The sequence below is a fragment of the Lonchura striata genome, chromosome 1 (assembly GCF_046129695.1).
Source record: "Lonchura striata isolate bLonStr1 chromosome 1, bLonStr1.mat, whole genome shotgun sequence".
NCBI lineage: Eukaryota > Metazoa > Chordata > Aves > Passeriformes > Estrildidae > Lonchura > Lonchura striata.
Genome location: NC_134603.1, coordinates 84,157,809 through 84,171,436, shown reverse-complemented (window position 1 = coordinate 84,171,436; position 13,628 = coordinate 84,157,809). Strand labels below are relative to the sequence as shown.

The 13,628-nt window shown below is 36.4% G+C and overlaps 1 protein-coding gene across 4 annotated transcripts in view; it reads left to right on the top strand.

Annotated features, from left to right (window-relative positions):
• TPPP (tubulin polymerization promoting protein) overlaps nt 1-11,802 on the top strand; it is a 65,378-nt gene extending 53,576 nt beyond the window's left edge. For all 4 annotated transcript variants that reach the window (XM_021540501.2, XM_021540504.3, XM_021540502.3 and 1 more), the window contains one exon: nt 3,105-11,802. In XM_021540501.2, the coding sequence (XP_021396176.1) occupies nt 3,105-3,299 (195 nt within the window). In that variant the 3' untranslated portion in view covers nt 3,300-11,802. The remainder of the gene's footprint in view (nt 1-3,104) is intronic.
• Nucleotides 11,803-13,628: the final 1,826 nt, after the last annotated feature.

Genomic DNA, 13,628 nt, shown 5'->3' with positions numbered 1-13,628 from the left:
GGCTGTTGGCTGGGCTTTCCTTGTTAGCCATAGACTGAACCAACTTCTCCTCCAAGAGAGACTGCATTTTAGGGGGATGCAATGGTGAGCCAAGAAACTCCACCAGCAACTACCAGTTCAGGAATGAACAGAGGTCAGCAGAGGAGGGTGTGAGGATGCCCTCCATCTTCAGAGAAGAAGAGAAGGCGATCTCTGTTCTTGGACCCCCGGCCCCAGGGGAAAATGTGGGGGACTGTAGTCCCAAAATGAGACACGGGACTGTTGTTCCTGTTTGTCCTTGGCAAAGCATCCTTAAAGGAGCCCTATTAGCAGTCTCTGTCCATGTATGGTGGTGAGAGCACTGTGACATGGAGAGGAGAGTGTCACACTGGCTCGGTGTGTTTGGGCAGTGCCATGTGTGACATGGAAACACAAGAGGTGGCAGCTGTGTTTCCTGGGGCTCTATGGTGCAAGGGAGACTCCTCTCTCCCCTGATGGACTCAGTATTGATTATGTGGAAGGGTGAAGACTGGATTAAGGGTCCAAATGTGTCTCGCTGTGATTTGTTGGAATTGGGTGGGGGGGAGGAGGAATGTTTTGAAAGGTTTTAATTTCGAATTTTGTGTAGTTATTTTTTTCCCCTTTATAGTAGTAGTAGTAGTGTAATAAAGTTTTCCCCTTGTTATTAAGTTTGGCCTGCTTTGCTCTGTTCTAGATTGCATTTCACAGCATTTAATTGATAGGTTACATTTTCATGGAGGTGCTGGCATTGTGCCAGTTTCAAACTATGACAGATGGGTATGAAGTTGTTGTATATTCTACTCTGTATTTCCAAAGACTTTTCTGAATGAAAACATCTTAGCACAACCTTAAAAATGTTCACACAACCTTAACAAGAAAGGAGTGTTTTCTTTTTAATGTATAGATGTTCATCCTAAGAATGATAGAAAAGAAGGAAAAGGAGAAATGAGGTGTTCTGCATAGTCTTGTAGTGGCATCTCATCTCTGATCTTTTATATAGATACATCAGTTCAGGGAGTGAGAGCATAATATACAAGGAATTAACATTGATTGCACTTTGTAGTGTTGGAGACAAGGTGAGCCTCCCATTTTATAGGAATTTTGCCAACAGCAAATCAACAGGATTTCAATTGTAATAATCTGTCATATGTAGGAAGGGGCATATCAGTGACTTGACATACACCTTAGGAAAAGGCAGCGGTTTTTACTTAGTAAAAAACAATTTGAAGAAAAAATGTTCACCTTGCAGCTAGTACCTTTAATTTTCATTTCACGTATTACGACTCCTGTGATGCAGGAAGCATTCTGATCCATCTTGGGCTGAAAGACTACTGGATGTGGGATCACTGTTACTCTTGCTCTGGATTTGTGCTGTTCCTTGTGCTGCGGTTTTAGGTTTTTGGGACAAAAAGATAATATTTTTTAACCTGCCAAGCTGTTGCCCATCCTCAGGTTTCTTTGTTGGTTTGAAATGTGTCTACATATTAATGCACCTTTAAATGTGTATTGAGGTCTTATCAGAATGCAGGTGTCTTGATATAAACACCACATCTCTCAAGTTTACCACTGGGAATAGTTTTCTGGGAACAGCCTTTATTATTAACCTGAGCCATTCTGTTAATCCTTGTTTTACTGTTTCTTCTTGCGTGTTAATATGTGTGCATCTCCATCCACTCACACAAGTTTTAGTATGTATGTTACTGTAAAAGATTCTTGTATGTTTTTTTTTCCAGTTTATGTGTTGAGGAAAACTTCATACATTTCATGCCACACCTTTGAAACAGAGGAGCAGAAGCTGTCGTCTTTTTCAAAAAGTTATTAAGCTTACCATTACAAATTCTCAGAATAGCAATCTGTCCTGAAAATGAATTTGGTAAAGGGAAAGGAAAGGGCAGTCAACTAGAGTTTCTGAGACTTCTCTCTGTGAATGTGATGGTAGAGAGTGTATGCACATGCAGATAAAACTGATTCTCAGTAAAGTAGTGGTTTTTAAATACAAGGAAAGCAAATATGATTTAAGTTTAATTAACTACATATTGACTATATTGCCCTTGTCTTGCATTTGGAGTTTTTCTAGTTAAAAGGTGCTACCAGGTCAATGTGAACAAGTAGGCTATGTATTAGACCAGTATTTCTTCCAAAGCACTGTCTTGATACCAATTTTTTCAGTATAGAAAAATAAACACTTCTGCAAATAGTACTCGTAAGACTGCAAGACAGAATTCTCTAGAGGTCATTTAGCAATGCTGTTTTGTGCAAAGGACACTCCAGTGGTCATTTTCTTTCAGATAGTGACAGGTAGTGCACATAAAAAAAAGCCCAGATTTTGGCACTCTGTTCATTTTAGCTTGAAAGTCGTGTGTGTTTTTTCTTCATCTGATTTTAAAATACAGATTTAAGGATCTGCTGTTGCAGAGGTTGCTCCTAGTCAGAGCACACAGATTATCATGCTTCTATATTGTAATATGAAATAATTTTATTTCTGTTTCTATAGTCAAATTTGTTTTATCTTTATACAAAATTGATTTTTGAAGAGCCTGATACAACTCAGTAGAAGGGAAGTCTTTCCTCAGTGCCATTTCATAGAATGCTAATTTGCTAATCTTAGCAAACTTTCAGTCCTTCCAGTTTGTTACTTCTCTCATGAATCCTACAATTTAGAATGAAATTGTCTTTTGAAGCAATGAATTCTAGTTGTATTGGAGTACTTTTTCTATATTGGTGGAGCCAGGCTTTTATGCTTTCATGTTGACATAATGGATTTTGAACATGGTTCAAAATGTGAAGTCAAGATGAAACTTCTTCATATTGTTAGTGCTTAGAACTTGATTATTAATCAAAAGTATCTCATGCTGAAAGTCTCTTCCAAAAGGTTTTGATGTAATTTATGCTATTTCCTTTTCTGCTATATTATTATTGTCATTGTATGTAATGGCAAGAAACAAACATCTTTTGCATCCTATTGCTGGGAATTAGTAGGTATTTGCATAGTCTTTGTCATTAGGAAAGATTTAAATCTTGGTAGCATGTAAAAGTATCGCTATTAAGAATAGCTGATTTCTGATGTGTCTTTTTGTTTTGTTTCTTTTATTTTCTTCCAATAGAAAACCGTTGCATCTCCAACTGTTTCACGCCTCACAGATACTTCAAAATTCACGGGTTCTCACAAAGAGAGGTTTGATGCCAGTGGGAAAGGAAAAGGCAGAGCTGGCCGAGAAGATCTGGTGGATAACTCAGGATATGTATCTGGTTATAAGCATGCAGGCACATACGATCATAAAGTACAAGGAAACAAGTAAGGCTGAGGGTTTACAACACAGAGGGGGATAGAGTATATATTTGTAAGGATGATGTTATGAATCCCATGTTTCAATTATTTTGAATGTCGAGACTATGTTGTCAAGAAGTTGTCTTCAGGAACTGGAACTGATTTCAACATCTGCTGAGCTACATGCAGCACAATGCCACTTCTTTACATTCCTCATGCATATTTTGGCAAAAATAAATAAATATGTAGGTATAAAAAATACATTATTTTGTTGAGCTTTAGGAAAAAAAACCCAAACCAGCAAACAACAAAGACAAAGTTAAGAGCAGTTATACCACACTTTGTCAATTCTAGCAAAAGATCTCAAACATTCCTAGGTTGCCCTGATGATGTCAAAGAGAACCTTTTGAAAAGAGGATCTTTTGTAGCAGTATTTCTGAAGAATATCCCATTACTTATGCAGTCTCATTTCACTGTTGCTTTAGGTTTTGGGTTTTTTTTAAGTGTCTTTTATGGGATCTAGCACTTTTCTTAAAACATTCAACTATAAACTACTGGGAAATAAGTAGTAGTAATATACTAGGTTCTAGCCTGTGATTGTCATATACCACTCATTGGAAAACTGAAAAAAAGCTATTTCTAGGACAATATAGGCTCTAAAGTATTTTATGTCAACAGAAAGAGCTGGAAAATACCAGCCCTTACTTTCCTCCTGTCTATACTTTGTCTTTGTTCTTGTGTGTACTGTAGCATGGTTCTGACTGGCTGGATTTGGATGGAGCTATTGTACTAATCTGAGAGGTGAGGAACAAGACTTTACTAAGAAAGTATAGTTAAGGATTTTCACAGTCTGTTTTCAAATTTGCACTGCCTCACATTGGAAGTGAAGGGGGCATTAAGCTAATAATAGTTTAAAATATTGTTTATGACTTAACACTGCCAATCAGATTGCTATTAAATGAAAGTTGTTTTGCACATATGTTGTCACATAGGCCCTTTAAGCTCTAACATATATAAGGAAAGCTTATGACCCCTTGGAGTAAGGACATTTACAATTAATATCTATGTAATTAGGTGCAATTTTACCCCAAAAAACCAACATTATAACTGGGCTATATTTTATGATAGATTCATTTGAATCCAAGGGACAAGGGATTTGTTTACTCTTGTTGCTAGACTTGGGATTAATAGTATTGCTGGGAATGGCTTTCCAATCTTACCGGGAGAGCCAGTCCCACAGGTTTAAGGTACAGGCAGCTGAGTGTGACCTAGCTGGTGTCCAGAATGCCAAAAGAAATTAATTGAAATAAAAATAACTTTTTTTAAAATACTGGTTTTAAAGGAGAGAAAAGGCCGTTCCAATTTTCTGCAAGAGCTGAACAAATACCTTGATGTATTACTCTGTTTCTCTGAAGTTATGAAAGATAGGTTGTTCAGTATTCAAAACCAGCTCTTTGCAGTTCTGCTTTGCTTTCTTTCAAAAAGAGCTTGTGCCCTGATTTTCACATTCAACTCTTAATAAAGGTTAATAGATGTATTGCTCTCCCCCTACCCGTACCAGCAATCCACTCAATACATAAACGTAGGTGAGCAGTGTATGCTGTCATGTGCCATGCAGGTGAACAATCTGTATTTGGCCAATGTATGGAAAGGGAGCACTGGTTTTCAGCCCTTACACTGTTCATGTTTTGTTCTGCTGACATTATGTGGTAGCCTGTCCTGTAATTTCACCCTCAGTGAAGACCCTTTGAGCGCATACATCAACCTAAAACCAAAACAACAATAGCAAACAAAATGCAAGGGCTTCCTTGTGGACTTGGACATGCTTTTGTTTGTAATTAACATTGATGTTTTTCTTTAAGCGGGAGGGAAGTTTGCCAAAACAGCACATGCTCCTGTAAAGATTTAACTGGCTTTTCCCATGGATGGCTTTGGTTACCTGGGAAGAGTTTAGGTGTATGTAAAGATGCTCAGGATGCAAAGTGTTCAACTTTGTGAACCTTTTCCAAGAATTAGCCAGTGTTCTTGAAAAGTGAAAGGTTATCCACTCCTGTGTTGCACTGAGGACCTGTCACACTCCAAAGCAGAAAACAGGATACTTGATACCAACAGTGGCTAAATTATTCTGGCATGGTAGTAAACTGTCTAAATGTAAAGAGCCTTCTTTGTCATTGGTGCCTGTGCACCTGAAGATGGCTCCAGGGTAGTCCTTGTTTTTTTTACTGAATAAAAAGGCTGAGCCTACAACCCTTGATAAATGCTTCAGCTGAGTTACATGCAAAATCAGTATCCCTGTTTTTCCTTTTGACTTTACTTGACTAATAACTCACTGGTAACTGAAAAGTTCTGGACCCAGCCTCACTAAAGGGTGAAGTCCAGCCTACTGCAGGGTCCCAGAGTACACTGTTGACCTGGGCATTTGTTTGTTGCTAGCTATTGTCTGGCACATTGGGCGACACTTTGCTTTTAGGTACACAAAGGACAGACTTTCTCAGGTGCCCAAATACAGAGTCTGTAATGCCATAATGTTTCCATATAGGAGGAGTGATTGGTTAGGAAGATTTAAAGATATAATTAGGTTTTAAGCTGTTAGTTCAAAGTGAGAGAGATCAGCACACAAATATGATAGAAGGCATGCCAGGGAATTGAGAGTGCAGACAGATCCAAGCTGACACTATCTAGAAATTGACTTATAAGAGACTGATGGAATGAGCTAAGGTTCTGCCAGAGTTTACTTTGCATTGCTTGTGCAGTATAAAATCCCTGCCATGAACCAAAGCACTTTATTTGTACCTGATGCAAACTTTGAAATTCTTTCAATGGCATGGTAAGCTTGGGATCAGAACCTGAGAAGATGGTTCAGACAGCAGTATTTTATTTTGAGGAACATATTTCTTTTTTCTTCTTTGTTTCTTCAGTCTGATAGTTTTAAACCTCAAAGTGATACATGAAAAGAAGTCATTCTGATGAAACAGTTTAAAAGGAAAGTTGTTGCTAGGAAGATAGTACTTAGTAAAGCTTTTTCTCTTTTAACTATGCTTGGTGTGAAAGATAATGGTTATGAATAAAAGTATCTTATGCATCTGTATATTAGGGGTTCTTAAGCTCTTATTATTCCACTAATATTGGTAGAAATTAAAAGCCTAAATACTTGCTTGATTATTAGCTCTTAAGCTCCAGGTCTGCTTGGGAATGAGGCAAAGTACATTTTACTCATCTGCTATTCCCTCAACTCTCAGGACAGTAAGTACAGCTTATACCTCAAAGATGACAGGAAGGGATAGCTGAGGAGGTGCCCCACTTTCAGCCCTTAGAGTGTTGTAGAGCATATTCTTTTCTGATGCACCATGCTGCAGACTGTAACTAAATTTCATGTCTGACGTAAGGACATGGGAACCTAATAAGGTTTACTGTTCTCTCTTTTTTGGGGGGGGCATCTCAATTCATTCCATCTAAATTTCCAGCTTGATTTTCAGCATCTTCCACTATGTAACACTGTCTTATGTGATATCTTCTATAAAACCCTGTTGTTCCTAGTTATCTTTCCTTTCATTACTACAGTAGATGCTACCAAAAGAAATGTGATCCGAGAGTTTAGATAGCTTTTAGAAATAACTGCCTTAAAGAACAAACTCAAATTTCATTTAAATACTGTGGCAGTACACAATCCTTACCTGTGTGTCTACTGAAGCCTAACCTGACCATCAAAACCTGACAAGACTGAGGACAAGAAACGAGAATCCTTACTGAGGCAAATGAATAGTCATTATAAATAATTTTCTAAAAATAATGTAGTTTTTTAGTAAAATATGCAGCAGTCAAAAGGGATTTTCTTTTTAGGGCTTGCTTACTAATTTTGTTTAGTCACTCCATGAGCTTTAGTTGAACGTTTTCCTGGGAGTTTTGCAGCCATTAGTATGGAAATACAAAAACCAAAAATGATTGGCCTGCTCTTTGTGGTTATCAAAGCTATCACAATAGCATTACTGAGAAGCAGACATTTAAAAACATACATAGTTTCATGGGTCCTATATGAACAGCTGTAATTAATTGTAGTCAAATATTTGTAATTCCAAGGGGAATGTTGAATATTAGACTATAGCCAAAATTTAGTCCCTATTTTTTAAAACTTTAATACTTCTTACCGCCTTTTCATTTAGGGAAGGGAAAGGGAGATTTCAAAACTACTTGTGTCACAGTTTGTGTTTTTCATCAGCATAGAGATTGTCTTTCAAAGATATTTTAAATTCAAGCATCTATTTTACTGACCTTACCTAAATTAAAAATTCTGACAATTAAATTCAAAAGTCTGACAATGTTTTAGCATTATGCAAAGCTTTGTTCACAAAGTACCATTTTAGTCCTCCATATTTTCCCTCTATTGGTGCAATTAATATTTTTTATAGTAGCTGGAATTAGGCAGAACAAAAAGGCGAATGATTACTATGGGTTTGACTTGCAAGTGATAAGTATCCCAGCCATCTGTAACCATCTGTAGAGAAAATCCTCATGTATATTCCTCCAAAACCAACACTTTAAAGTTGTAATTGATAGGTTTTTTCCTCGAGGCTTTACATAGTTATGAAATTAATTTTAATTCTTTGTGCCTGCATGTATGATAGTCAAAACATAACCCTGCCTTCAGGGATGCATGTATTCTGGGGGCACGTGCCTGTCATCCGTGAATAAGAATTCTCTGCACTGGCCAAGAGCAAATGTAGCGTTGCACTGGTATGTGTCCTCCTCTTAACTGACTGTCAACCTTGCGTGTGTGCCAAAATAACTACACCTTTGTGTATGTTGTTTGTAGTGTGAATATTATGTTCTTGGCTTGTCATTTAGTTGGTATTAAGTAATGTAATGCACAAGACTTGTGTAGGTTTGTGTGTGTGCGTACACATGCTCTTTGGATCTGGCATAAGTAATTAAACTGTATACATGTTGATGAAAAACTTAAATTTTATTAGGGACAAGCTCTAGTCCTGCAGCCAGTGCTGTTCCACTTGGCTGGTTGGGGGTGTTGTCATTCTCCCTTCATACCATAAAGGTAAAAATTTAAGGAGGCTTTTATGGTTTTACCTGTCTACCCTGTTCTGAGAGCAATCACTCTTCAGCAATTCTAACATAAACTTAGTGTGACAAGAGGAGTTTCTCCATGGTGAGGAAGTAGGAGTGAGTAAGGGTGAAAGCAAGCTTTCCGCTGAGTACACTTAAGAAACCATTTAAAACTATGCTCTGCATGGGCCCTGTATTTTCCTTTGCCTCACCTTTGTGAAGCAAGGTGACACTCACTGTGTAAACACAGAGTTGTTCCTCACCTGTTAGTAAGTATAAAGCTGTGGTACAATGAGATGGGAACAGGAAACAGGAGTGTCATACATTGCCTATGGATTCAAGTCTTGCTTGAACCTTTGTACAATTAAATACCAGAAGCATAATGACAGCTCTTAAACTTGTGTGAAATTCTTAATGTCTGGAGTACCTCAAATTAATATATGTGTACCTCCTATATTTGGAGTGTTTGCCCATAAAATATCATTTAACATTCAGTTGCTCATTTTGTGCAACCCCAAAATGCCCATTTGGCTTACTCAATATTACCTGGAAATGATGGTCAGGGATGTTCAAGTCTACAGAATCCTAGAACTACCAAGAAACCTGTAGCTGAATTCATGCTGGCTCTTTAAACCCAAAACCAATGCTTTGAATTCTGTCCCAGCTAAGAATAATGCTTCTAGAAGTAAAAGAATATTGCAGATAGAACCTCCATGTCTTCATTGTCCAAGTAATTTATTTTTTTCAGGGAGAAATATCTGTTGATATATATTTAGTATTTTTTTCAGTATATTAACCTTGGTATATTGCTTTAAAAACCCTATGGAGAAGGTGGATTTAAAAACAAGTTTAAGATACAACTCTTGACTTGTCAGAAAACGTTTGAATGGGCTTATTTCATTCAAACTAATTGATCATGCACTCAAGGCAGACTTTAGCAAGAATAATTCTGATCATAAACAAAAGGGAGGAAATTACAGCATTCTTGACAGACATTTGCAGTTCTGGTATTCTGAAGCAATTTTTTTTTAAAGTTATCTTTTGTATTCATGCACATGCACATGTGCATGCACACAGGCACCTACTTAGGGACATGGATATACATGAGGGCAAAAGTACAGAAGAGACATTTTTTTCTCTTTAAACCTTGGATTTAGAAATTCACATTGAAATGACCAACTGACTAACCTGATTTGGAAAAATTATAAGCTACTGTCATATTCCATTGCAGCTAAATAGCCAATGAATTAATTTTTAAATACAGTAATACAACATCTCTTTTTTGTGAGTTACTGTAAAGCTTATGGCACTGTACAAAGTGAGTTTTGATGTAAACATTTGGAAAGGCCTCAAAGATAATGCTCATGATAATTTGCCCTTACCTATCTTTATGCAAGGTTTTTCTACTACTTTGCACATTTTTCAGAAAACATCAGAAACATGAGCAAAGTTACACTCAACTAAATTAAAAATGTGGCCATAAAAATACACTCAGTTGCATTTTGATCAGGAGCTACATTATAGATGAACAACAAAATAAGAAAAAAGATGGCAGTCTGAATCCCCACAGTGGTAAATTATTTTAAGTTCCACTTTACATCAGATGACTTTCTATATGCTTTCATTTGCTCAAATACTATTTTTAAACAAAGTAATTAAATGTGAAATAATGCAGCCTGGGCTCTGTTAAATAGGGTTATATTAATGCAACTGAAATGCTGTGTATGTCTGTAATATTCAAGCTAAATATGTACTAGATCTTTAAAAAGGTTTTGTGTAAAATCAGTTAACCTACAAAATTATATCCTGTATAAAATTGTGTTGGCAAACTACTTTTGTTACACTGTAGTGTGTGAAAAGGTAAGATCATAGGGAAAAACAAGTTATATGGTGCAAAAAAGTGTGTTTGTTTTTAATCTTTGTGCTGAGTTCAAAATATATCAGCTTTGGCAAATTGTTGCAGCAGGGAAAATTTTGTACAATGCTTATAATACAAAGTAATTTGTCTTTACATTCTGTAAAGCAGAGAAATGGTCAATGTTGGATAAGTATATTGAAGTTTATTCTTAGCAAGGTGTTATATTTCACAGATTTAAATATTAGAGGAGAAATATATATTTATACAGAAGTATAATTTTTGAATTAGATTCAGTCATGAACCTTTTATTTATCCACATTATGCTTTATTCCTTTGCTAGCTTATTTATCAGTCCATGCTATTCCAACATCCATTTCTAATTCGATTTAGTTGTTTTGATTCTTCATTTGCACAAATCTGGATATGCATGCTGTCAGGACCTGATCATAAAGGGTGGAGGCAAAACTGTTTTGACTTTGATTACATAGAGCACTAATTGAAATTTAATTGTTAAGCAGTTGGGATATGGAGATAGGTCTTGACATAGTCTTCCTTGGAGCATTGTACACGATTATAAAAAAACTTCAGTGAAGCTTACTAGTTTTTGTTCTTATTTTCATTTGTCTTTCATCAACCAGGAAGTTGCTGTGTGCTAAAAATTACCTGCAATATTTCTAATTGCAGACTTTGCAAACATTGACATGCAGCTGTACTAGCCTACTGTGTTCACTGTGAAATTTTCAACACGGTAAAAAATTTTACATGATCATTTAATCTTACAAGTTTACTTTTTCTCACTAATTTAACACTGAATCTTCTTTACATTATTGCAAATTAACAACTTGAGCATAGCATTTCTAAATCGTAACTATAGTAGATAAACGTGTCCTAAGCAAAGATTTTTAACCACTTGATGAAGGGGGCCAGGCATCATCCAGTGCAAAGCACACTGGGCAAAATCTTATCCCCACTGCAGCCAGTTCCACAATTCTAGCTGGTATTAGCAAAAATGGAACCACCATTTCCAAGGGGTTAATACGCTTAGTAACTATGACAAGAGGTTATGGGGGAGCACAACAGTGATTCTCTTATTTCCATGTCTTTGTTTCTGTTAATTTAAAACTACTACTCTTCAATCTTTAAAATAAGTAAAAGAAACTTGAAGGGGGGGATCATATACTACTTGTTTGTACTAGGTTTTTTCAGGAAAAGGAAACAAATTTATATATATATATATATACAATATATTTTTACACTGTTTATTAATGCTAGAAAGTATTAAATGTATCACTTTATCTGTATGAATGTTGAAGTAATGACAATGTTATGGATGTTTTAAACCTTTTGAAGTTGTCTTGTTAAATTCTAAACCCACATTAACAATGGAAAAGCTACTTTGTCTGCAGCATTATTGTTGATGTTTTAGGGGAAAAGTTCAAGTTCAGCAGTTGTTTTGATTAGCACTGTAAAAGCTTGGCTTGACAAGTTATAGTGAAATCCATATTTTAAACACCATTTCATTAAAGCATAGCTTCTCATAAAGTACATTATTGCTGTTGACTGACTGTATAAAATTGTATTTTTAGTTGGTAAAGTGATCAATAAATGTGTTACTACATCAGTTCTGGGATTTATTGAGTAAATGGTATTTGCTGATAAACTTTGTAAGTAACAGTTATTTTACAGTTTAGATGTTAATTTAGTTGCTGATAAATTCATAAATTGCATAAAAATACTCTCTGAACATTCAGATGTCTGATTCTGAGCAGAATTGATTTCTTCTTTACTGTTTATTTTCCTAGTTTGAATAATGACTAAAGCTGACCATTAATATTTTGAGGATTCTAGTATGATGCTTGAATAGCCATCATGATGGTGATCCACCAAATGATATCTGTCAGGGATGAAGCCATTTATTCTTATCTTTGTACCAAAGATAGCTTGATCTTCTGTGCAAAAGCCTGTGTTACTTCTTTCAGCTTCTTTAAGTGGTCTTGAAAATATTTTACTTTTAAGGAAAGAAAGATATTTGCTACAAAGAACATTGTTTTAATGATGTTACATCCAAAAGCAAATATGGACCTTTTCTTATAAATAACAACATCACTCAGCTCTCCAGTACCAATAATAACATGATTTTATTCAAGAAGCAGAAGACTGAAGTATTTAACTCACAACATTGTAACAGCATAATTAATAATGCAACCAAAAAAACCCAAAAATTAAGAGTACTGCTCTAGAAATGTAGCAGTGTCAATTGACAATTTGTCAATTGTTAATTGACAAAATGAGCAGTCAATTGCTAATCCAGTGGTTAGCAACTGCAAAAACAGCTTATAGCTACCCTGTCTCTTTGCCAGTTGTTCTCAGACTGGAAATGGTATTCCTTGTTCTCACACACTAGACAACCTTCTTTAGAACTGCCTTTTAAGTGAAATTTAATACAGCTGTGTCCTGAGATAGCTTTTCTTTCTGCATGAAGACCATGGACTGTCCCTCCTCTACTCCTTTTAACTCAGCATGTATGTTACTGAAGCTGTAAAAAAAATAGTGAAGCAGAACCTATAGGAAAAATCAAATTCTTTACCATTCAAAAAGCCTTTAAGATAGGCTTATTATTCTCTATGAGAATATAAGACACTAAGATCTGTATTTTCAAGAGTTAAGGATTTTTTAATATTTTTGTGTAAGGCCTCTAGAAATGCCCACTCACCCCTACACCACTTTGACATCATGACTTTAAAATTAACCCCCCTCTGCTAGGATGTGTTCTCTTTACTCCAGGAATACAATTATTTGGGCTAGTTTTCAGTCTGTGCAGCTACTCTTGCAATAACTACGCACTCCTGCTCTCATGTCCATATGTCACGTGCAGGCTGATCTTTTCTGCTTCTGTCAAGCTGTTCTACCACAGCCAGGACTGCACAGACCAAGGTGTAGAGGCAAAAGCTACCTCTGCCAAATCTGAGTCTTCAGGGGACTTAACCTGGTCTTCTAATTAGCCTTTTTTTTTTCATTTCTTCAACTTTCTATATAACTCACTGCACTGATCTATTAATGATGTGAACTAGCCCAAGTACATTGAAGGGTCACATACGTATTGATAAGTATTCATTAAATGCCCTCTCAGTCATCTCCACAACAATAGTGAATTTGTATGGAAGGAACCAAAGGCAGAGATTTAGGTGGTCTGGGGAGGAACAAGCACAGGGAAACAGGGGCATAAGGGACTAGTCTCTGGTCCATGCAGTTATTTGGTGATGTCCTGGATGTCCTAAATGCCAGCTGCCCTGTCTTATTAATTTAAATGTCTATTTTCTTAGATGAGGTGATTCTCTGTTCTGTGTACATATGTGCTTACGGAGGTTTAAGTGCTACCAGCTGGAGTCATACCACGGGTCACAACAGCCAGTGTTACCAGTGGTGCCAGCAACTGGAGTGGAGTCT